Source organism: Saimiri boliviensis, chromosome 5, assembly GCF_048565385.1.
Source record: "Saimiri boliviensis isolate mSaiBol1 chromosome 5, mSaiBol1.pri, whole genome shotgun sequence".
NCBI classification, from domain to species: domain Eukaryota; kingdom Metazoa; phylum Chordata; class Mammalia; order Primates; family Cebidae; genus Saimiri; species Saimiri boliviensis.
The window spans coordinates 8,461,843-8,484,837 of record NC_133453.1 but is presented as its reverse complement, the minus strand read 5'-3'; the positions used below and the strand labels follow the sequence as shown (position 1 = coordinate 8,484,837).

At 50.5% G+C, this 22,995-nt stretch overlaps 1 protein-coding gene across 2 annotated transcripts in view; it reads left to right on the top strand.

Moving 5' to 3' along the window:
• Positions 1 to 22,995, top strand: part of INPP5D (inositol polyphosphate-5-phosphatase D) — a 153,460-nt gene that overhangs the window by 53,103 nt on the left and 77,362 nt on the right. Inside the window, exons 3-5 of one of the 2 annotated variants that reach the window (XM_003936730.3) lie at positions 8,877 to 9,027; positions 11,106 to 11,277; positions 16,962 to 17,102. In XM_003936730.3, coding sequence (XP_003936779.1) covers positions 8,877 to 9,027; positions 11,106 to 11,277; positions 16,962 to 17,102 — 464 coding nt within the window. Of the gene's footprint in view, positions 1 to 8,876; positions 9,028 to 11,102; positions 11,278 to 16,961; positions 17,103 to 22,995 lie in introns of both variants that reach the window. The other variant, XM_010347208.3, reaches the window with a different exon arrangement.

Here is a 22,995-nt window from a genome sequence, read left to right as displayed (position 1 = left end):
CTGTTTCCTAGGCTGGAGCAGTGGTGCGATCTCGGCTCACTGCAACCTCTGCCTCTCGGGCTCCAGCAGTTCTCCTGCTTCAGCCTCTCGAGTAGCTGAAATTACAGGCGTTGCCACCACCCCCGCTCATTTTTGTATTTTAGTAGAGATGGGGTTTCACCATGTTGGCCAGGCTGGTCTCAAACTTGGGACCTCAGGCGATCCACTCACCTGGGCCTCCCAAAAGTGCTGGGATTACAGGTGTAAGCCACTGCGCCCGACCGGTATTTACCTTTATATCTTAAAAGCCCCGGTTCACGCAGACACTTCCCATTCCAATCCAATCCTCCACAGACGTGAGACCTTTTGCTTTCTGTGTTTGTAGCTCCTTTCTCTGAGAGTGAGAAGCGTGGCTTCTGCTTCTTTCCCGTGTATTGGACTACCGACTTACTCCCCTGTGTATGCCCCATTTCTGGCTCTGCTTCTCCCCTGATGCTCCTCCCTCCTCCTTGGTCCCGGCTGTGCAAGCTTCTAAGGCCCTGGGCACGTCCTTATCCCAGCTAGCTCTGCAGCCTCCTGCGTCCTGACCACCTCCTTGGCCCCCAGGTCTGAGACCTGCTGGCCCTGGATACTTCAAAGGAAGGAAAAGAAAAGAAAAGGGAGGACAGATGAAGAGCTGACTGCTTTGTTTGTAATTTTTTTTTCCCTTAACAAAAGCCACATTCAACAATTGTTTTTCTAAGATCACACATTTTGGAGTCCATTCAAAGCCATGTGGCTGAAGAGGGATTCCTGGGTCTGAAGGAGGCCTCAAAACTCTTCCCAAATCTAGCCTCCTGCTTCCCCGCACTGCCTGCCTTTCCTATCTCATTAAATGTCACCGACATCAACCAAGTTACTGCAGCCAGAGATCGGGGCCCCTCCCTGGCTCTCGCTCGTCCCCCGTGCCCTGTTCGCTGTGTTGCCAAGTCCCCGGGCGAATCTGGTTCCAGCTCCATGCCTGCCTCTCTCCTGCTGCTGCATCTCCCCAATTCAAGCACTAGAGCGGGGTTGCTTGAACCCCGAGCATCCACACGGTAGCTGCGGCGAGAGTTCTAAAGTGTAAATCTGATCACATCACACACACACCAGCTGTTAATTGTAGCTCCAAACCACTCTTGAGACAAAACTCAAACTCTGCCGGGTCCACGCCCCGAGAGACCCAAGCTCTGGCCTCCCTTTCTCTCCCACTTCTTCACCCACGTGGGGGTCTATGAGTATTAGGTTTGGGGCAGAGGAGGTGGTTAAAGGTTGACACTGTCCTGAGGGCAGGAGAGAAGGACGGGAAAGCGTTTCGGGGGTTGCAGAGAGGGGAGACGCCAGGCCGGGAGAAGGCGGCTCCCACCCGCAGTGGGAGCTGGACAGGAGGCTGCGTCCGTCCTTTCCCTCGGATGAGCTGGCTCAGAGCAGAGCAAACGCGAAAGGAGGTCGCCTTCCAGAACACAAAGGCTGGGCCTGCACAGTCAGATCCCACACTGCTCCTTGCTCAGCCATCGGACACGTGGGCGCCTGGGTCGGCGGGCTCTGAGGCCTGGACTGAATCCAGCTCTGCCTCTGTGGCCTTCAAAAACATCCCAGCCTCTACAGGCTGGACGGGGTCTCCTCACAGGGAAATAAAAGTAATAAAAACAGCAGCCGCCCCGCAAACCCACAGCATCCTCTCCACCACAGCCGCGTGGTATTTTCACTGTCTTCAAGACCTTTCTAGTGGCTTTCTCATCTAACTTGAGACGAATGCTTTGGTGTAGGGAGCAGCCGAGCCGGGTGTTTTGGTTTGGTTTGTTTCCCCACTTCTTTTTTTTTTTTTTTTTTTTTTTTTTTTGAGACATAGTTTCACTCTCGTTGCCCAGGCTAGAGTACAATGGTGCAATCTTGGCTCATCACAACCTCCACCTCCCCCGTTCAAGTGATTCTCCTGCCCCAGCCTCCCAAGTAGCTGGGATTACAGGCACACGCCACCACGCCTGGCTAATATTTTATTTTTGGTAGAGATGAGGTTTCGCCGTGCTGACCAAGCTGGTTTTGAATTGCTGAGCTCACGTGATCCGCCCACCTTGGTCTCTCAAAGTGCTGGGATTACAGGCGTAAACCACCGCACCTGGCCTGTTTCCCACTTCTTAATACTGTCCCACCATTGGTAATATTTCCACAATCATTCTATGTGCTCTTCCACTTAAAACAAAGCCTGGCAGAGCCTGGTGGGGGGTTCCCAGCACCCCGGGGCTCCTGCTGTGCTTCCTGCACGGGCTTCCTCTGTGCTAGCCCTCTTTTATGCCTCATTTAGAGACAGCAAACAGTGCTAGAACTAAAATTACCCCCTGGGAAACTCGAGCCTGTGCAATGACTTTCCTGGATGGTGTGACTTTCCCTGACGGTGTTGGAAAGTCACAACCCAAAAACTGTTTCTGGAAATGCAGTTCTCAGCATATGCAGCTCTGAGCCTCCAGCAGTCTGGACACCAGCTGTTGTTGTTTTAAAGACCCCAGCACCCTCCCATCCTGAATCCTGGAGCCATAGGCAGCCCCTCTCCCCCTTCCCCGTACCTTCCCCAGAAGTATTGCTACCTAAGTGAGCTCAGCTGCCAAGCAGTCAGACAAAGGCGCCTCTCCCTGCAAGGCTCCACTTGGCAATCCACAGTGCTCTGGTTCCCTCTACACCTTTTTTCAACGGAGAGGTACATTTTCCGCAATGCACACGCCCCTCAACACAGTGGTGGGGGCTGTCATTATGTTTCCAACCAGCCTCCTCTGCAAGGAGACTTGAGGGACTATGAGGCTGAGCCAAGCAGGGTTCCTTTCCATCAACCACTCCGGAGCTTGTGGGGAGGCAGGCACAGCAACTATGACATGAGGCGGAGCCAGCTGTGGATTCTAAGCCGGGCTTGGTGGGGAGCTGTCTGCAGAGACTCTGTCAAAATGATCCTGCTGGAAATCGCCCAGAACTTTCCACAGACCTAGAGATTGTAATGGGAGGCAGGAGAAGAGGGAAGTATTTTGTTTCACAATCTGAACTAACCCCTACCATGTTTGGTTTTTTTTCTGCTTGGCTTTTGGCTATGAGCACAAGCTCATGTCCATTCTGTTGATCCAATAAGCCCTGAAGGGAGGGCTACTCTAATCCTGCGACGTCAGAATTTTTTTTTTTTTTTGAGACAGGGTCTTGCTCTGTCACCCAGGCAGGAATGCACCCAGGCAGTGGTGTGATTGTGGCTCACTGCAACCTCCACTCCTCTGAGCAATCCTCCCACCTCAGCCAGGACTACAGCTGTTCACCACTACATCTGGCTAATAACATTTGTGTTTTTTGTAGATGGGGTCTCGCCATGTCACCCAGGCTGGTCCCCATAGCCTGGGCTCCAGCAATTTGCTCGCCTCTGCCTCCCAAAGTGCTGGGATTACAAGTGTGAGCCACTGTGTCCGGCAAGGTGTCATAATTTTTTTTTTTTTTAAGACAGAGTCTCACTTTGTCGCCCAGTCTGGAGTGCAGTGTGGTCCAATCTCAGCTCACTGAAACCTTTGCCACCTGAGTTCAAGAGATTCTTCTGCCTTAGCTTCCCGAGTAGCTGGGATTATAGGTGCCTGCCACCGTGCCCAGCTAATTTTTGTATTTTTAGTAGAGATGGGGTTTCGCCATGGCCAGGCTGGTCTTGAACTCCTGACATCATGATCCGCCTGCCTCGGCCTCCCAAAGTGCTGGGATTACAGGCATGAGCCACCGCCTCCAGCAAAGACGTCATAATTTAACAAGCCTATTTAAAGAAAGAAATACTGCTCTTGGGTTTGCTCAAAATCAGGCTGGCCATGGTGTGCTCTAGTTACCTGCTAAAGGGGGAGGCATTCACTCCAGAGACGAGGGAGGGAGAGCTGCCACGGCAGAAATCACGTGTCCGAGGGCATCACTTGGGGGCCACCGGTACCCATGGCAGGGATCCTGTCCCGGATAACTTGGGCCGTCACGGTTTCCTTCTCTGTTTCAAAATGACTTAATGACTCTTTTCAGGAAGGCAGCCACTGGAGAATGAGGAATGAAATCTGGCAGCCTGAGCCGTTAGGAACCAAGGGCAGCCCCCTCCTTGGTCAGAAGTGTGGCTGGTGCTAACCTCCTGATCCCAGCCTGGACGAGTCGGGGGGACAGACGCTTGCTTTCCCTCTGTCTGGTTGCGCGCCTTTTCACCGTGGGCTTTATGTGCTAAGCGTCTTCCATTTGCTCCCCAATTCATTCGCTTCCCTGTCCCCTGCTTCCCCATTGGGTTTAGCCAATGGGAGCCGCAGCCAGGTGACAGGCAGGTTGTTGGGGGTGGGGATCTACTGCCCTGTCCCCTCCTGTGAGGTCTCCATGTTCAGCTCCACGGGAGGCCACAGCTCCTGCTGGGCAGGCCTCTCGGTTCCAGCACCCACTTCTTGCCTGTGATCTTCCTAAGGTGGTAACTGTGCGAGTTCTGGGGGGCTGTACGGACTCTTACTGGTATCCCCACACCCCATCCCTACAGCCTCCCCAAGTTCCTGAGTTTAATGCGACATCTGCCTCCTGCCGAGACTCTGGATGATGCGCATGAGAAATGCACATGGCACCTTGTTCACGCTTGGCCTTTTACAATTGCCGAAAAGCCACCACCTTTGGCGGATGTGCTGCGGAGTGTGACTGGGGGCAGCTCCCCTGCTGGCCAGTTTCTCTGCGTCCCCAGCCCCAGACCCACAGAAGGCCCTCCCTGACCATCCCTCCTCCTGGCTCCAACTCTTGTCTGTCATCCTGACCCCAAGGCGGCAAATCCACAGAACCTCTAATTGCTGCTCCAACTGCCAGGCCCTACAGCACAGTCTAGGGGTAACACAGCAGGGCGCAGACCTGCTCCTGACTGTGGATGCATGGTTGGGTGGGTATGGACTTGGCCTGCTGTGGGTGGGAACTCCCAGGCTCGTCCCCGCAGGACCCCTTTGCTCCTGCTGGCCTGTGGATGTCAATGCACTGTTTGCCTGGAAGCCCCTCCTGGTGGGGATTGTTAGTCACCCTTCGAATGGATCCATCCCCCCACCAGCCACTCTGCCCTGTTCCCTTGGCCATCAGACCCTGAGGCAGGATCTTTCTGGGCCCAGGTTCAGAATGCAGTGCCGTGGGTGGACTGCTCCTCTCCCCACTGTACACACTGAGGCTAGACCACACTCCTCACCACCCACCTGTCTGGACCACAATCCCCAGCCCTCCCCTGTCTGGGCCGACTCAGTAGCTTCTATGATCTCGTATTGAGCTCTGACCCTTGCTTTTCCTGTTCTAGAATGTGCTTTGAACATAAGTTCTCTGTTATCCCTGTCAAAGCTTAGGGCCAAGAGCAAAGCCTTATGAGGAGCCCCCCCTAGAGGGGACACTTTTCTCCAGGTGTCCCTTTTCTCCAGGGACACCTGCCTCTGCCTGGTTGGCGGCCCGCCTTTGCTGTCTCCTGTCTGCGCTGCCCGCGGGCACAGGCGGCTTCCTGCAGGCCCACTGCACACAGCGGCTTCGCCCTCAGCTGGGGTCTGCCCCAGTGGATCTGCTTGCCCTGGACCGGCTTGCTCTTCTTGGGTGCTTTCTCCTCGGAGGGAAGGCGTGGAGGAAGGCTCACTCCCCAGCACACTTGTCAGCGGCCGTTATCAGCTTGCCACGTGAGGCTTGGTTTCTACCCTGCATTCTCTCCCTTCCTGGGAACCCAGGCCTCCGGCAGCCTTGGTCTGCCAGACCCTGGCTCCCTGGTCTCTGGGAGCAGGCCGGGTACACGCGGTGGCCTCACTGGATCCACAGGGACCCTTTTAAATTGGTCTGTTCCTAGTACACAGCGTATGTCATCAAGTCTAAGATGTTTACCTTTCCGATTTCACGTCTCTGGAGGCAAATACATCTATAATCAATGGGTAAGATACTCTGTGGTTCAGCTTCTTACTGGCGCGTAAAATAACATCTCTTACTCGGTTTTAGCATGGGTGCGTCTTGAATTCCCAAATCTCAAGCGCTCAGTCAAACACGTGTTCCTCAGATACCCTCCAGCTGAGAAGCCCTTTCTGGATTCACACATGAGGCATTCCCCTTCGACTTTCTTGATATCGTCACCCTTTTCCATGCCCTTAACTGCTTGTCACCTATTAGCTGTACATTTTTTGGACAGGCTGACACTTTTCACGACTGCTTTAACTGAATCAAGTTCATAGATCCTGCATCATGTCAAATTATTTTTGTTATTCTGTTCACTTTGGTTTTTGAACCTACTCACATTACTTTTTAGAAGGCCTGGCAGCTGCTCCACAGGTATTTCTGGTTCAACAGTATTTGAAAGAGATTGTTTAACATGGGGTTTGGGGAAACAAGGGAAATTTATTGAAAAGAATTTAAAACACCCTTTTGCTAAACTCTATAAATTTACTAACTAGCTTAAGATACACACACAAACACACACATACCCCTAGGCACAAACTTATACATGTGTGCAATGCATATGCACACAAAAAAATACACTTGGAAAGAGAGAGACAGACAGAGACAGAGCCCAATGGACAGCTCTGAATTGCAGGTCAGTGAAACAGGTATACGTGTCCTTCACTAGGCCTTGGATTCAGCCACCCAGGCACAAGGCCTCGGGAACAGGTCTGAGTCCTAACCCTGCTCCCTGATGCCTGAATCTGTCCCAGGCTGGGTCATCCTGCCTCGTCTGCTCTCCTGATTGCACTTGACTGTAATCCTGAAGACCTTCAGGCACCCTCCCAGCCTCCCAAATCAATCCCAATCCCAATAGATATCTGACTTGGAGGCAGGAAGGTCAACACTTGACCCAGCCACGCTCAGCCCAGACCCGGCCCACTCACCAACCAGGGTGGGCTTTCCAGCCTCCATCGTATTTGCCTATGGGTCTCATTTCCCACAGGCGATGGGTCCCATTCCCTCCAGAAAGAAGGCAGCTGGCAGCCCCCAGAGGAGCAGTGGGATCCTTGACTTCCAACTCCAAGGATGGAGCCTTTTCAACGAATTTTTAAATGACCTGAAAGTTGCCGGGTGTGGTGGCTCGCACCTATAATCCCAGAACTTTGGGTGGTTGAGATGGGCAGATTACTTGAGGTCAGGAGTTCGAGACCAGCCTGGCCAGCATGGTGAAACCCTGTCTCTACTAAAATTACAAAAAGCTGAGTGTGGTGGTGGGCACCTGTAATCCTGGCCGCTTGGGAGGCTGAGGCTGGAGAATCACTTGAACTCAGGAGACGGAGGCTGCAGTGAGTTGAGACTGTACCACTGCACTTCAGCCTGGGCGACAGTGAGACTCTGTCTCAAAAACAAAAACAAAAACAAAAATCCTGAAAGTCACTGACATGGTGGTTGTTATGAGCACAGGGGGAATCACAGGCACTTAGCAGTTACCAGGGGCTCTATGCTCCTGCAGGCCAGGGAGGCCCCACCTGAAGGAGTGGCTCTCAGGGGCTCATTCCTGTACCCACTAACTGCCTGAGCCCTTGCTCCCTTTCAGCTGCCCCTAAGGGCCGGGCCTGGCAAGAGCGTAAAGGGTGAGGTAGGGGTGGGGCTGGCTGCTCAGGGACTACCTGGAACTACCTGCTGGAGCCGCAGGGCTTAAAGGAAAGGGATCTGCCCGAGGACATTTGAATAGCTGAGCACAATTACCGCCAAGTCCCAGTGATATCAGCAACAGATACAAACCGAGTAGATCATGTTCTGAGTTTTGATAAAAACAACTGCAACAAATAAAAAAATAAAAATTAAAGCAATTGCTGGAATTGATTTTTTCCTCTGTGTGTGTGTGTGTGTGTGTTTCAGATCTTCATGAAAGAAAAAATAAAAATGACTTTCCCACCAAACACACACACAAGGTCTAGAAAAACATATTCTAAACTGTTGAAAATAGGTATCTCGGGGTTGTGAGATGACAAGTGGTTTCTTTCTTTTCTTTTTTTTGAGACAGGGTCTCACTCTGTCACCCAGGCTGGAGTGCAGTGGCACTATCTCAGCTCACTGCAACCTCTGCCTCCTGAGTTCAAGTGATTCTCCTGCCTCGGCCTCCCAAGTAGCTGGAATTACAGGTTATGCCGCCACATCAGGCTAATTTTTGTATTTTTAGTAGAGACGGGGTTTCAGCATGTTGGCCAGACTGGTCTTGAGCTCCTGACCTCAAGTGATCTGCCCGCCTCAGCCTCCCAAAGTGCTGGGATTATAAGCATGAGCCACTGCGCCCAGACAAATTTCTTATTTAAAAAAATATTTATTTTATGTTACATTACATTATGTTACGTTACATTATGTTATGTTGTTATTTTATTTTGAGACTGAGTCTCACTCTGTTGCCCAAGCTGGAGTGCAGTGGCGCGATCTTGGCTCACTGCAACCTCTGCCTCCCAAATTCAAGCGATTCTCTTGTCTCTGCCTCCAGAGAAGCTGGGATTACAGGCACCCACCACAATGCAGGGCTAATTTTTGTATTCTTTTTCTTTTTAGTAGAGATGGGGTTTCATCAAGTTGGCCAGGCTGGTCTCGAACTCCTGACCTCAGGTGATCCACTTGCCTTGGCCTCCCAAAGTGCTGGGATTACAGGAATAAGCCAACTGCACCTGGCCCAAAAATACTTTAAAAAATAAAAGTTTTTTAAAACCGGAAAGAAAAACAGATCTTAACACTCCTCTGTATGCCTTTTGCAGAAGGGCCCCTGGGGAGGCCCTTGCAGGATGTGAGTGAGGGCGTGGGCGTGAGGGTCACACACCCTGCTAGGAACTGAGGGCTTTTCCTGGATCACAGTCCCTCCTCAGCCTCGCTGGTCTTCGCTGCAGGTGGCCTTTGTGGTTGCTTGACATTCTAGTCGGTTAACATGTGCGTCTCTTTGGGTTTTCTGTCCTCAGGCATCTGAAGGCGTCCCCATGAGGTTCTTTACCAAGCTGGACCAACTCATCGAGTTTTATAAGAAGGAAAACATGGGGCTGGTGACCCATCTGCAATACCCAGTGCCACTGGAGGAAGAGGACACAGGCGATGACCCTGAGGAGGACACAGGTAGGCAGGGAGGGGCAGGACGGCAGGAGGTGCTGTTGAGAACTTGCTTTGCACCCACCTTGAGTGCTTGTAGATTTGGAGGGTCCTGTCATCAGAGGGAGATTATTGGCATGGCAGTTAAGGACAAGTTACGAACACAGGCTCTGGGGTCAGGCAGACACGGGTTAAAATTCCTTCTCCCCAGCTTATTAGCTGTGTGGCCTTGGGGACTGAACATGTAGACACAAGCAGGGAAACAACAGACACCGGGGTCTCTGGGCGGGAGGAGGGTGGGAGGAGGGAGGGGCAGAAGTAACTACGGGGTACTGGGCTTAATACCAGGATGATGAACTAATCTGTACAACAAACCCCCATGACACACGTTTATCTGTGTAACAAACCTGGACATGTACCCTTGAGCTTAAAATAGAAGTTTAAAAAAAAATGGTTTTCTTTCCTAAAAGAAAACTGTGAGATACCCCTAACTGGGCCCCTCAGTTGGCCGGGGCTCTTCCTGAATTCCAGCAGGTGGAGACCACCAGGTCCCGCAGGCTTCCCCGCAAGAGAAGAAGATTCGTCCAGAGACGCTGAGGTCCTTGCCTGGCGCCTGCCTGTCCTGGGGGCTTGCTGCAGGCATCCTTTTCCTCCCTCGCCTGTGGGCTGGCTTGTGGGCCACTAGGGCCCCCTGCCTCTTCCCACCCTCCCTTTTCATGGTTGTGCAGCCCTTCACTTCCTAAAGGACCACAGCTCCGTGGAGGCTGAAAGGGCCACAGGCAGGCCCTGTCCCTTCCGGCCTCCCTGGTCTGAGTGAACGCTGCCCTCTGGAATCAGGAAGGTCAGGCTGTGGAAGAGCCAGGGCTGACCTGTCCTGTCAGACACTGTCCCAGGGTGAGCCCAAGGTCACTCATGAGCACCGCGCCCTGGCCGCACCTGCCCCAGCTGCCCCCAGGCGCCCAGGGCCACCCTGAGAAGCTGTCCTGCAGCAACGCCCTCCACACTAAGCACCCTCAGTTCCCTTGGGCCCCCAGCCCAGCTAGTGGGGCCCGTCTGGGCATGGCTGTCTGCAGAAAGACGCAGACAAGTTTCTAGGAGGACCAAAAGCAGAAGCCCGGTCTCATGACTGCTGGTTTCATCTCCCCAAACAGGGCCGTCCAATTGTCGGCTTGAACCAGAGCCATGTGACATGAGACCCCCGACTCCAAGAGCTCTGCTTCGGCCCACGGCTCCTGGAGGCACTGCTAGCTTGTAGGGTTCAGAGCAGACTCCGAGTTGTCTTCAGAACCCCAGACAGGGGAAGTGAAGGGCATGTTCTCTAAAGAGGAGATCCCCGGGCCCACTGTGGCTGGGTCGGGGGCGACCACTATGTGTGGGAAGAGGCCCAGAGCGAGCCCTGGACCTCAGGGGCTCTGCGACCTTTATCCGTTCATGGTACATACAGGATGGACCTTCTCCTAAAGGAGGTGGGCGGGCTTCCACCTCCTAGGCCAAGTTCAAGTTATCTGTTGGATGTCTCTGAGTGAAGGGAACCCCCTCACCTTCTTTTATGTGTTTCTGAGGGTGTGGGGGAAGAGAGAAGGAAGGGCAGGGGGTGGAGAGAGGGTGCAGAGAGAGAGGGCCAGGGAGGGAAGGAGGGGCGCGTGGCTAGGCCTGCCTGCCTCCTCACCCCGGTCCCCTCCCATGGTTTTAGCCAATTCTTGGAAATGAGCCTCTGCCCCGTCCAGGGCTCAGCCATCACCAGGCACCTGTCTCAGCCCCTAAAAGCCTGAGAGCCGGGCCCATCCCGCTGACCCGTCTGCCGCTGCTGGCTTAGTCCGTCCAGGGTCAGCAGCTGGGCAGGCCGCCCGGGCCCTCCATGGAGCAGGGTGTTCTGGCCCTGGCAGGTGTTCACTGAAGCCATGGTGGGACAGACACTGCGCTCACCAGGGCCCTGCGGCAGGACGCTCTCCCTTCAGGAGGGAGTCAGCAAGAAACGGACATGGAAATGCAGATGGAGACCAGTAACCTGGGCCTTATGGCCTGGACCCCACGGGGCTGCGGTGAAGGCAGGGTTGCATGCACGGCGTTGTCACCGATGGCCTTCCTGCTGTTCTCTCCAGTAGAAAGTGTCCTGTCTCCACCCGAGCTGCCCCCAAGAAACATCCCTCTGTCTGCCGGCCCCTGTGAGGCCAAGGAGACTCCTCTTTCAAATGAGAATTCCCGAGCGACCGAGGCCAGCCGGCCGAGCCTTTCTGAGATGACGTTCCAGAGACTGCAAAGCATGGACACCAGTGGGTGAGTCCCCACCAGGCAGGGGCCCTCGAGTCCAGCTGGGGCTTCATCTGCAGTGAGCTCAGTCCAGCTCTGGCTGGGTGGCTAGTTATGGGCCTGGTGACCAGAGGGGATGGGGAGGTCTCTGGAGAGGGATGCTTGTCATCTTGCACCTCAGAGGGCTCAGCACCATTGGCTGCAAGAAGGCCAAAGGTGTCTGGGCATGGTGGCTCACACCTGTAATCCCAGCACTTAGGGAGGCCGAGGCGGGTGGATCCTGAGTTCCAGACCAGCCTAATCAACGTGGAGAAACCCCATCTCTACTAAAAATACAAGATTGGCCAGTTATGGTGGTGCATGCCTGTAATTCCAGCTACATGGGAGGCTGAGGCAGGAGAATCGCCTGAACCCGGGAGGCGGAGGTTGTGGTGAGCCGAGATTGTGCCACTGCACTCCAGCTAGGGCAACAAGAGTGAAACTCCATCTCAAAAAAAATTAAAATAAAAAGGCCAAGGGCATGAGCCTTAACGGGAAAAGCGCTCCAGGAGGGGTAGGGGTGGAGGGGCGTGCACTGTGTCCCCAGGCATGGCCCGGCATAGTTTAGGCACTCATTGGATATGTGCAACATTAATTAGTAATTAATTAATACCCAGTAACCTCCATGCCTTAGTACAGGCGTCCCCAAACTACTGCCCTCGGGCTCTATACGGCCCCCTAAGGCCGTTTATCCGGCCCCTCACCGCACTTCAGGAAGGGGCACCTCTTTCATTGGTGGTCAGTGAGAGGAGCACAGTATGTGGGGGCCCTCCAACGGTCTGAGGGACAGTGAACTGGCCGCCTGTGTAAAAAGTCTGGGGACGCCTGCCTTAGTAAATTTAACGTTTTTTTTTTTTTGTTTGTTTGTTTGTTTGTTTCTTTGTGAGAAGAGCTCCCCTGGCCTCCCAAAGAAATCCTAATGACAGGGCTGAAGCTGCATTTCCAACTTGAGGGGTCCATTTGAGGCTGCCAGGGCTGCCCTTCTACTCTCTGTCCTAGCAAAACATGACATAAATGCTGATGGGACACGTGTGCCACGGGGTTGCTAAGATACTTACCGTGTTCCTATTTCCACCTGGACATACCCATTGGGTCTTCCCTGGGCTCTCCAGGTTGCGTTCTGTGCATGCTCCTTGAATTACTTACGCTATTTATCAAATAGCTGAATATCCAGTGTTGCTACTTGTTGATTGTCTCCATATATGTGTCTAAATAACAGATACTTTACAAATATTCCACATAGGCCTGGCACGGTGGCTCCTGCTTGTAATCCCAGCACTTTCAGAGGCTGAGGCAGGCTGATCACCTGAGGACGGGAGTTTGAGACCAGCCTGACCAACATAGCGAAACCCCGTCTGCACTAAAAATACAAAAGTTAGCTGTGTGTGGTAGTAGGTGCCTGTAATCCCAGCTACTCGGGAGGCTGAGGCAGGAGAATCGCTTGAACCTGGGAGGTGGAGATTGAGCAGTGAGCAGAGATGGAGCCACTGCATTCCAGCCTGGGCAATAAGAGCGAAACTATGTTTAAAAAAAAAAAAAAAAGGGCCGGGCGCGGTGGCTCAAGCCTGTAATCCCAGCACTTTGGGAGGCCGAGGCGGGTGGATCACAAGGTCAAGAGATCGAGACCATCCTGGTCAACATGGTGAAACCCCATCTCTACTAAAAATACAAAAAAACTTAGCTGGGCATGGTGGCACGTGCCTGTAATCCCAGCTACTCAGGAGGCTGAGGCAGGAGAATTGCCTGAACCCAGGAGGCGGAGGTTGCGGTGAGCCGAGATCGCGCCATTGCACTCCAGCCTGGGTAACGAGAGCGAAACTCCGTCTCAAAAAAAAAAAAAAAAAAAAAAAAAATTCCACATAGAGCCCATTGTTTAGTTCCCCAGGGTTTCTGTTTCTTCCCAGGTTTAGATGCTGAATACAGTGAACCGCATGGGGAAGAGCTGGGGACGCCTTATGGTTCACCTGCTGACCTCTCCTCCTAAGGCTCCTTCCTATCCCTCCTGCCGACTCCATCTCCTGATCAGCCCCTCCACCCTGGGTATGGGGCTCTGCTGCAGTGGAGCCAGCCACGGCGTGAAGCCAAGCTTCCAGGCAGCCTTCAGGGAGGGGTTAGCATCAGGGCATGGGCTGAGGACTCACGGGCAGAGGTCTGCTCTTTTGGTCTTAGCTTCTGATGGTGGTGGAACCTTCCTATAACTTCTGCTTGGAGATGGGAATGAGTGAAGGGGGCATGCGCAGAGACCAAGGAAAGAGGCAACCCAGAGCTGCCCTCTGTTCTCAGGGCCAAGGAAAACTGGGACTCTGCATTGTGTTTTTATTTCATCTTATATTTTTTGAGATGGAGTCTCACACTGTCGCTCAGACTGGAGTGCAGTGGTGAGATCTCGGCTCACTGCAACCTCCGCCTCCTGGGTTCAAGCGATTTTCCGGCCTCGGCCTCCTGAGTAGCTCAGATTACAGGTGCCCACCATCAAGCCCAGCTCATTTTTTGTATTTTTATTAGAGATGGGGTTTCACCATGTTGGCCAGGTTGGTCTCAAACTCCTGACCTCATGATCCGCCCCCCTTGGCCTCCCATAGTGCTGGGATTACAGGCGTGAGCCACCGTGCCCAGCCCGCATTGTGTTTTAAAGTTAGTCTACTTTGCTTGTGAAGTAGCTTTGTACATCGAGGATTGCCTTTTGCTTATTTTTCTTTATAAGACAACTTGCACAGTCTTTCCTGCAAGTGAATTAGATCTCATCAGCTAGGTCTTAGTTAATAGGTTAATTGTTACATTTCTAAGTCAAATTAGCCTTCTCAAATAAACATAGTTTACATCTTTATGTCAACACCTTTCTACAACAAACGTTTTAAGACATAGAGCTGCCTATAACACGGACTCACGGTCTCAGAGTTACAAGGCAATAGTCATTAGACCTGTTAAGATACATATTTTAATACAGGGGTCCTCAACCCCTGGCCTGTTAGGAACTGGTCGGCACAGCAGGAGGTGAGTGGTGAGCAAGTGAGCATGACCACCTGAGCTCAGACCAGCGGTGGCATTAGATTCTCATACGAGCGTGAACCCTGTTGTGAACTGCGCATGCGAGGGATCTAGAGTGCATGCTCCTTAGGAGACTCTAACACCTGATGATCTGAGATGGAACAGCTTCCTCCCAAAACCATACCCTCATAGTCCGTCTTCCCCAAAACTGGTCCCTGGTGCCAAAAAGGTTGGGGACCACTGTTTTAATACTATAGAAGAGATGTTTGTCCCTTTTTGTAAACAGACTCAGGCAGAAACTGGATTTTTGTGATGTCAAGACCCAGAATAAATACAGATGAACTTAAGTGTAAATGGTTGCTGACTTCTCAATCTAACAAGTGAAAATGGGTAAGCCAGTCCTGTCCCATAGTTTTTCTGTTTTTGTTTTTGTTTTTTTGAGACGGAGTCTCGCTCTGTCATCCAAGTTGGAGCACAGTGGAGTGATCTCGGCTCACTGCAACCTCCGCCTCCTGGGTTCAAGCAATCCTCCCGCCTCAGCCTTCCAAGTAGCTGGGACTACAAACACACACCACCACTGCCAGCTAATTTTTGTATTTTTAGTAGAGACACAGTTTCACCATGTTGACCAGGCTGATCTTGAACTCCTGGTCTCAGGTGATCTGCCCATTTCTGCCTCTCAAAGTGCTGGGTTATAGGTGTGAACTATCGTGCCTGGTGATCCTGTCCAATCTTAAGAGCCAAGGTTAGCCGGGCACGGTGGCTCAAGCCTGTAATCCCAGCACTTTGGGAGGCTGAGGCGGGTGGATCACGAGGTCAAGAGATCGAGACCATCCTGGTCAACATGGTGAAACCCCGTCTCTACTAAAGATACAAAAAAATTAGCTGGACATGGTGGCACGTGCCTGTAATCCCAGCTACTCAGGAGGCTGAGGCAGGAGAATTGCCTGAACCCAGGAGGCGGAGGTTGCGGTGAGCCGAGAGCGCGCCATTGCACTCCAGCCTGGGTAACAAGAGCGAAACTCCGTCTCAAAAAAAAAAAGAGCCAAGGTTTTTCATTCTTTCACAGATCCCACAGGAAAAGCTTTGTGGCCTTTAGTTTCTATTTGGTTACATATCAAGCCTGGAACAAAAGTCTTTAAGGGTGGCTGGGGCGGTGGCTCACACCTGTAATTCCAGCATTTTGGAAGGCCAAGGTGGGTGGATCACCTGAGGTCAGGAGTTTGAGACCAGCCTGGCCAACATGGTGAAGCTACTAAAAATGCAAAAATTAGGCAGGCGTGGTGGCATACACCTGTGCTGCCAGCTACCCAGTAGGATGAGGCAGGAGAATCACTTAAACTTGGGAGGCAGAGGTTGCAGTGAGACAAGATCACACCACTGCACTCCAGCCTGGGCGATAGAGCAAGACTCTGTCTTAAGCCTCAGGTTTCTGATTTGTAAAACAGGAATAATTAGTAATAATATCTGAGTCATAAAATTGATTTGTGGATTAATGGAGAAAATGAGCATAGAGTGCTTAGCATAGTGTCTCTGGCATGTTATGCTCAGGAAATACTTGCTATTATTACAATTTTCATTATTATGGGAACAAAGACTCAAGCGTTACCCAGAGCAAAAGGTGCTGGAAGATAGAATGCAGAGGTCTGATTCGACTCTAGGGGGCGCCCCTCGAGGGACTGGCCTGGGCTCAGTCTGTGCTCTGCCACCAGGGTTGATCTGCACAGTGAACAAATCCTGCTTTCAGCCCATTCACTCTGTACACTGAAGGGTTGGAGCAGATTCGGCATGGCGGTCAGCCACCTGCACTACCTCATTCCCCCATCCCCACCCCCATCACCAACCACTCAGACTCCCCTTTGGAGCCTGGGATGACTCCACACCCTCCAAACACAGTGTCCTGGGGAGCCTTTGGCTGTGAATTTGCAGTGTGCATGTGAGCTAAAGCCATTTACCGTCTCTAGATCCCATCAGTCCTCAGATCCTATCTTCATGAGTAGATGTTATAGGAAAACAATTCCACTATACACCTTCCAAAGCTTTTGGTCTCCTTTTTTTTTTTTTTCTGTTTTGTTTTGTTTTGTTTTGTTTGAGACAGTGTCTCGCTCTATCACTCAGGCTGGAGTACAGTGGCATGATCTTGGCTCACTGCAACCTCTGCCTTCTGGGGTCAAATGATGCTCCTGTCTCAGCCTCCCAAGTAGCTAAGATTATAGGCACCTGCCACATGCCCGGCTAATTTTCATATTTTTAGTAGAGATGGGATTTCACCGTGTTGGCCAGGCTGGCCTTGAGCTCTTAACCTCAGGTGATCCACCCACCTTGGCCTCCCAAAGTGCTGGGATTATAGGTGTGAGCCACCGCGCCCAGTCTTGGTCTCCTTTTTAAAGCATAACCATTTCCCAGACCCCCCAGCCAGAACCACTGCCTCCCAGCAGCACCCGAAGGAGCTCTTTGAGAGGCGCCTTTCCTGATGGGCCACCTCTTCTTGCTCTGACCTACTAATCTACCCCATCAGTGAGACCACAGGAATCTTCGTCCAGGTTTGCAAACATTCTCCTGAAGGACCGTGTCCCCTTGGAGGCTCTGAGGATGAGGATTTGTTATTGTGGTTGCTGTTACCATTGGTGATGATGCTTAAAAGGAACAGGCTAGCATGGTTTATTTCTTTTCTTTTTTTTCAGTCTTCCAGAAGAGCATCTTAAGGCCATCCAAGATTATTTGAGCACTCAGCTTGCCCTGGACTCTGAATTTGTGAAGACGGGGTCCAGCAGTCTTCCTCATCTGAAGAAACTGACCACGGTGCTCTGCAAGGAGCTCTATGGGTAATGGCTGACCCATGGGGGTGGGCAGGTGGGGGCGGGCAGGTAGGGTCGGCCACCAGGCGGGAGAAACAGCTCATGAGACTGACCTCTGAGATCTGCCTGGCAGAACAAATACCTCTGCCGCACTCACAATAATTGAGTTGGGAGCACAGCTTAGAAATCTCTGTGGGGTTGCTTGGAGTCTTGTTATCATGGAATTTGAACAGCAGTTTGTGTGTGCTGCAGCTTTTTAAAACTAAAGTTAGTTTGAGGCCAGTTGCTCTGGGAAGCGGATAGGGTGGGAGGACACGGCCAGCCCTTTCTCACTTGCGCAGGATCCAGCTCTTAGGATTTTTGCTGCTGCTCTTGCACCTGACAAGCACAGAAAGGCACCGAGAGGAAATAAATTAAAGTCAGTCTATTTTCTGTGTGGGTGGTTATGGCCCACGATTTCCAGTGATGGCAATTTTTCAAAGTGAGATAATTCACCAAAACTTCAATTTTCTGATAGCCAATCCATTGAATGACCAAGTGGTAAAAGTTCTGATTTCTTTTAGATTCTTGCAGTTTTACATTTTAAAAATTTAATTGATGAAAGTTTATTTCAAGTTAATTACATTTTAATTGTTAAAAGTGCAAAAGTAAGGCCGATATGCCATCCAAAGAATTAGCAAAGAATATTTTAAATGCTAAAAGCTTGGGAGAGGAAAAAACCATTCCAGAGCATCTGAACAAAGTCACAAGGAGCCAAAACAATCCTATCACAAATGCAAGGTCAGGCCGGGTGTGGTGGCTCATGCCTGTAATCCCAGGACTTTGGGAGGCTGAGTCAGGCAGATCACCTGAGGTCAGGAGTTTGAGACCAGCCTGGCCAACATCTCTACAAAAAAAAAAAAAAAAAAATTAGCTGGGTGTGGTGGCAAACAACTGTGATCCCAGCTACTCTGGAGGCTGAAGCAGGAGCATTGCTCAAACCTGGGTGGCTAAGGTTGCGGTGAGCCGAGATCTCGCCACTGCACTCCAGCCTGGGTAACAGAGCAAGACTCTGTCTCAAACAAACAAACAAACAAACAAATGTAAGGTCAACATTTTGGTTGGAAAAATGGAATTTCATACTGGCAATGGTTTTTTATTCTGGGCTGTTTTGTGTTTTATTACTCATACAGCAGTTTCAAGATTCCCTTGTCAATTTCTCTGGGGCTGTATCAATCTTAGCTTAGTTAATATGCAGAAAAGAATCTTTCATCATCAGTAATCAAATTCAACTTGCCTTTTAAAGGCTTTTAAAAGCACAATCAGTACATTTGGTAACTTTAAGAAGTAATTTCCTTGACAAATCAAGCATTCCCCAAGTTAGCCAGTTGGGCTTAATTTCAGTGAATTAGCTTTCAACTAATGCAAACTAATGCAATTGTAGCTAATTGGACCTGGAGCTATAATTTTTATAGACTCTCATGGAGGGATTTTGTTCCGCTTGATGCTGTTGTTATGAATCACTTTATCACTAGAGAAAACACATACACATGGCACTTTCTTTTTGTAAAACACCATTTCACGAGGGCTGATATAACAAGCTCTTAGTTCTGCTTCAATGGAGATTCTGTTCCTCCCTGTTTCCTTGTGAAGAAAGAAATATATTTAAGTGTCTCCATGAGGCTTCCCTCAGACTTCCCCAGACACTTCTGCCCATTGATAGATTTCCCCAACACCACACTGCTACCTGGACTTCCCAGGGGCCAAATCACCTCATTACTACGGCAGCAGCGGCAGCTTCCCCAACTTGCCTTCTTCTCGGGTATATGGTGTCAGTGGAAAGAGCTTCCTTCAGTTTCCAGCTGCTCCATGACTCCATTTGGAATTAAAGACACTGTCATTCTCTAAATTTCCCCTGCACACTTGACTTTGCTTTCATAGATAAAACAACAGCCAGGCTTGGAGACTTGGTTAGCCTTGAAATTTTAGGAAATCGTAGAAAAAACCAAAATGATGCTTCCCGTTTCTCCTGTCAGAATCCCTGCAGATTCTCATCCCTGAAATTGTAAACCCGTGATTTTCAAGCTGCTTTGATTGAAAGAGATCATCAGTTCATTCATTCATTCATAGAACAAACATGTATTGGAGCCTCCTCTGAGCCCTGTTCAGGGTGCTGGGATGTAGCAACAGACAGAATGCACAAGGCTCTTGCTCTTCTAAGCCTTTTTGGAGCTAACGTCTCAGTGAGGAGCACAACAGGAGATTAAGGATCTAAATAAACAAGATTTTTTTTTTTTTTTTTTGAGACAGGATCTCGCCCTGTCCCTCAAGCTGGAGTGCCGTGGTGAGATCTCAGCTCACTGCAGCCTCAACCTCTTCGGCTCATGTTATCCTCCCACCTCTCAGCCCTACCCTTGAGTCCTCCTACTCACTTGCTTCCCCCGACCCCAGTGGAGGAGCTGGGACTGCAGGTGTGTGTGACCATACCCAGCTAATTGTATTTTTTGTAGAGATGGAGTTTTACCCTGTTGCCCAGGCTGGTCTTGAATTCCTGGGCTCAAGCAATCTGCCTGCCTCGGCCTCCCAAAGTGCTGCGATTACAGGCATGAGCCACCATGCCCAGTTCAAACAATAATTTTAGTAAACATCATGATGACTCAAACAGGATGACGTGGGGAAGAGACATTGGGTGGGAGAGTGCCAGCTTCCTTTAGGGGTGAAGGAGGTGACAGAGCTGGGACCTTGGTGACAAGAGGGAGCTAGCCACTGTGATTTAATAGAGGGACATTAAGCACAAAGAACAAAGGCCCAGAGGCAGTAATGAAGACAGCCCCCTCAAGGAACAGGAAGTCTGTGTGGCAAGTAAGTGTTAGGAACAGAGGTCGGGGAGAGACTGGGGTAGCATGGCGAGAGCCAACAAACAGAAGCACAGGCTGCCCAGAGAGGTGGAATTTTAGGTGAACAGCAACGTCTTTAGTGTAAGTATATACCATGTAATACTGGAATATACTCATGCTAATAGATTATTCATTGTTTACCTGAAATTCAAACTTCACTAGCTGTCTTGTGTTTTACCTGGTCACCCTCGGCAAGAGCACATCACTCAAGGCCTTACAAGACCCTGTAGAGCTTGTGCAGGGCTGTGCCGGGATCTGATTTCGGATGGTAGAGAATGAATCCCAGGAACCACTGCCCAAAGCAGGAGACCAGCCAGGAGTGGCTGTGGTTGTCCAAGTGAGACAGGATGGCAGCCTATGAGGAAGGCAGCCAGCAGAGGCAGGGGTCCATGTCTGTTTTGCTTCCTGCTGAGTCCCAGGTTATACACAGGCTCAGGCACATGAGCCTCAACAGTTATCAGGTAAATGACCCAATGGCTGGGGGTGTGCAGGTGCTGAGAACTGGTGTGAGCTGGGACATGAGTGCATGGTGAGGTGTCAGGCTTGCTGCCTGATTCGCTGTGGGGTGAGGGCAAGATAAATTGAGGGTGACCCTGGATTCCCAGTGTCAGTGGCTGAGTGGATGCTGATGCCAGTTCCTGAGATAGAAAGTCAAGGAGGAGGAGGAAGGAGAGGGTGGTGGGAGGGGAGTTCTGGGCTACATTTGACTTGAGGGGCCATGTGGCATCCGAGTGCAGTCACCAACCACGGAGCTAGTGCTAAGAAGCTAAGACGTACGTCGTGATATCCCATCTCTACTAAAATTCTGAAAAGTTAATGGGGCATGGTAGCGGGCATCTATTGTCCCAGCTACTTGGCAGGCTGAGGCAGGAGAATCACTGGAACTTAGGAGGTGGATGTTGCAGTGAGCCGAGATCGCACCATTGCACTCCAGCTCAGGCGACAGTACGAGACTCCGTCTCAAAAAAAAAAAAAAAAAAAAAAAGAAGCTGGGATGTAGGGGATGCATTTGGGGAATCACTGAAAACTGGGGGTAAGGTCACAGCAAGTGAGAGTGTGGACAGAGAAGAAGGCCAAGGTCAAGATTTAGAGGAGGAATGGAGAAGGCGGAGCTGGAAGGGGGCTGAGAACGACGTCAGTGACACGCAGGTCTATTTTCTCAGATCCCAAGTGTGAATGAGAAGGATGTAGAGCACCGAGGAGTGAGAAAAAGCGCCAGAGCCTCCTCTGCAGAAATACTGTGATGCTGCCCCGTGCAGGTCTCATGTAAAGATCTCTTTGCAGGACACAGCGTCAGGGAAGATTTGCAACCCCAGGTTAGGTTCTCTAGAGCCAGACAGAAACTTTTCCAGAGAGAGAATAAGGGACCCAAAGACTGGAAATATTTGGTAACACCTGAAATGGAGGCACAGAAAGTGGAATTTTGAAATAAAAGGTCAAAGATCCAAATATCAATACAACATCTATTACATGAGAGCAGGGTAAGATTTTTAATAAACAAACCAAAACCAAAAATACTTCATTACCATTATATCCGCTTCATTGCAGGCCGTAAAATAAGCCCATAGTTTTCCAGTCAAATTTCAGAAATTACATCACAAAACAGTAGAGTGTCAGAAACACGTATATCAAAAGCGTGAAAGGATGAAAGAAGCATAGATGAGGAATGTGTGGTAAAAATGGGCAGTCTTTGGAGACAGGGCTCGGAGATGCTACCTGTAGCTGGTAGGATAGGTTCTTGAAGAAGCAGGAAAAAATTGCTAACCAATGTATACAATAAAAAAAAAAAAGCTCCAGTCCTACAAAAGAACTAAATCTAGGTGTTAAGAAGCTCCATAATCATCCACGTAATACAATAATCAAACAGCAACACTTAAACTTTTTTTTTTTTTTTTGAGTCAGAGTTTCCCTCTTGTCGCCCAGGCTGGAGTACAATGGTGCTATCTTGGTTCACTACAATCTCCACCTACCAGGATCCAGCAACTGTCCTGCCTCAGCCTCCCAAGTAGTTGATATTACAGTTGCCAGCTACCATGCCTGGCTAATTTTTGTGTTTTTAGTAGAGAGGGAGTTTCATCAGGTTGGCCAGGCTGGTCTCGAACTCCAGACCTCAGGTAATCCACCTGCCTTGGCCTCCCAAAGTGCTGGGATTACAGACCTCAGGGCTGGAGTGCAGTAATGGGATCATAGCTTATCCATCCTTGAACTCCTAGGCTCAAGTGATCCTCCCGCTTTTGACCCTGGAGTTGCTGGGATTACAGGCACATGCCACCATGCCCAGATAATTAAAAACAATTTTTCTTTTCTTAGAGATGGGGTCTCACTATATTGCCCAAGCTGGTCTCAAACTCCTGGGCTTAAAGCCCTGACCTCCCAGAGCTCTGGAATTACAGTTGTGAGCCACTGCGCTAAGCCTGAATCTCTTACAATGTTTCTTTTTTTTTTTTGAGATGGAGTTTAGCTCTTGTTACCCAGGCTGGAGTGCAATGGCGCGATCTCGGCTCACCGCAACCTCCGCCTCCTGGGTTCAGGCAATTCTCCTGCCTCAGCCTCCTGAGTAGCTGGGATTACAGGCACACGCCACCGTGCCCAGCTAACTTTTTGTATTTTTAGTAGAGACGGGGTTTCACCATGTTGACCAGGATGGTCTCGATCTCTCGACCTCGTGATCCACCCGCCTCGGCCTCCCAAAGTGCTGGGATTACAGGCTTGAGCCACCGCGCCCGGCACTTACAATGTTTCTAAGTGAAAGGAAAGAGAAATCCAATGAATAGATTGTTGCAAACAGCACCATAGCTTTAAAGCGGTCAAAATGTAATATTATTCAAACTCCTTGACAATATAATAAAGATTCTGAAGCAGTATCTCCAAGGAAAAGGCTACGGACCTGGGAAAGCTCAGCCTAGATGTAATTCAAGAGCATAAAGAGTCTTTTTCAGAAAATTTTAAAAAATTTACCCATCAAATGCTCTACTCAAAAGGAATCCAAAAATTGTTTTTCAGAAATTTTGTAGTCCTGGTGATCTTAAAAACCAGAAGCCTGC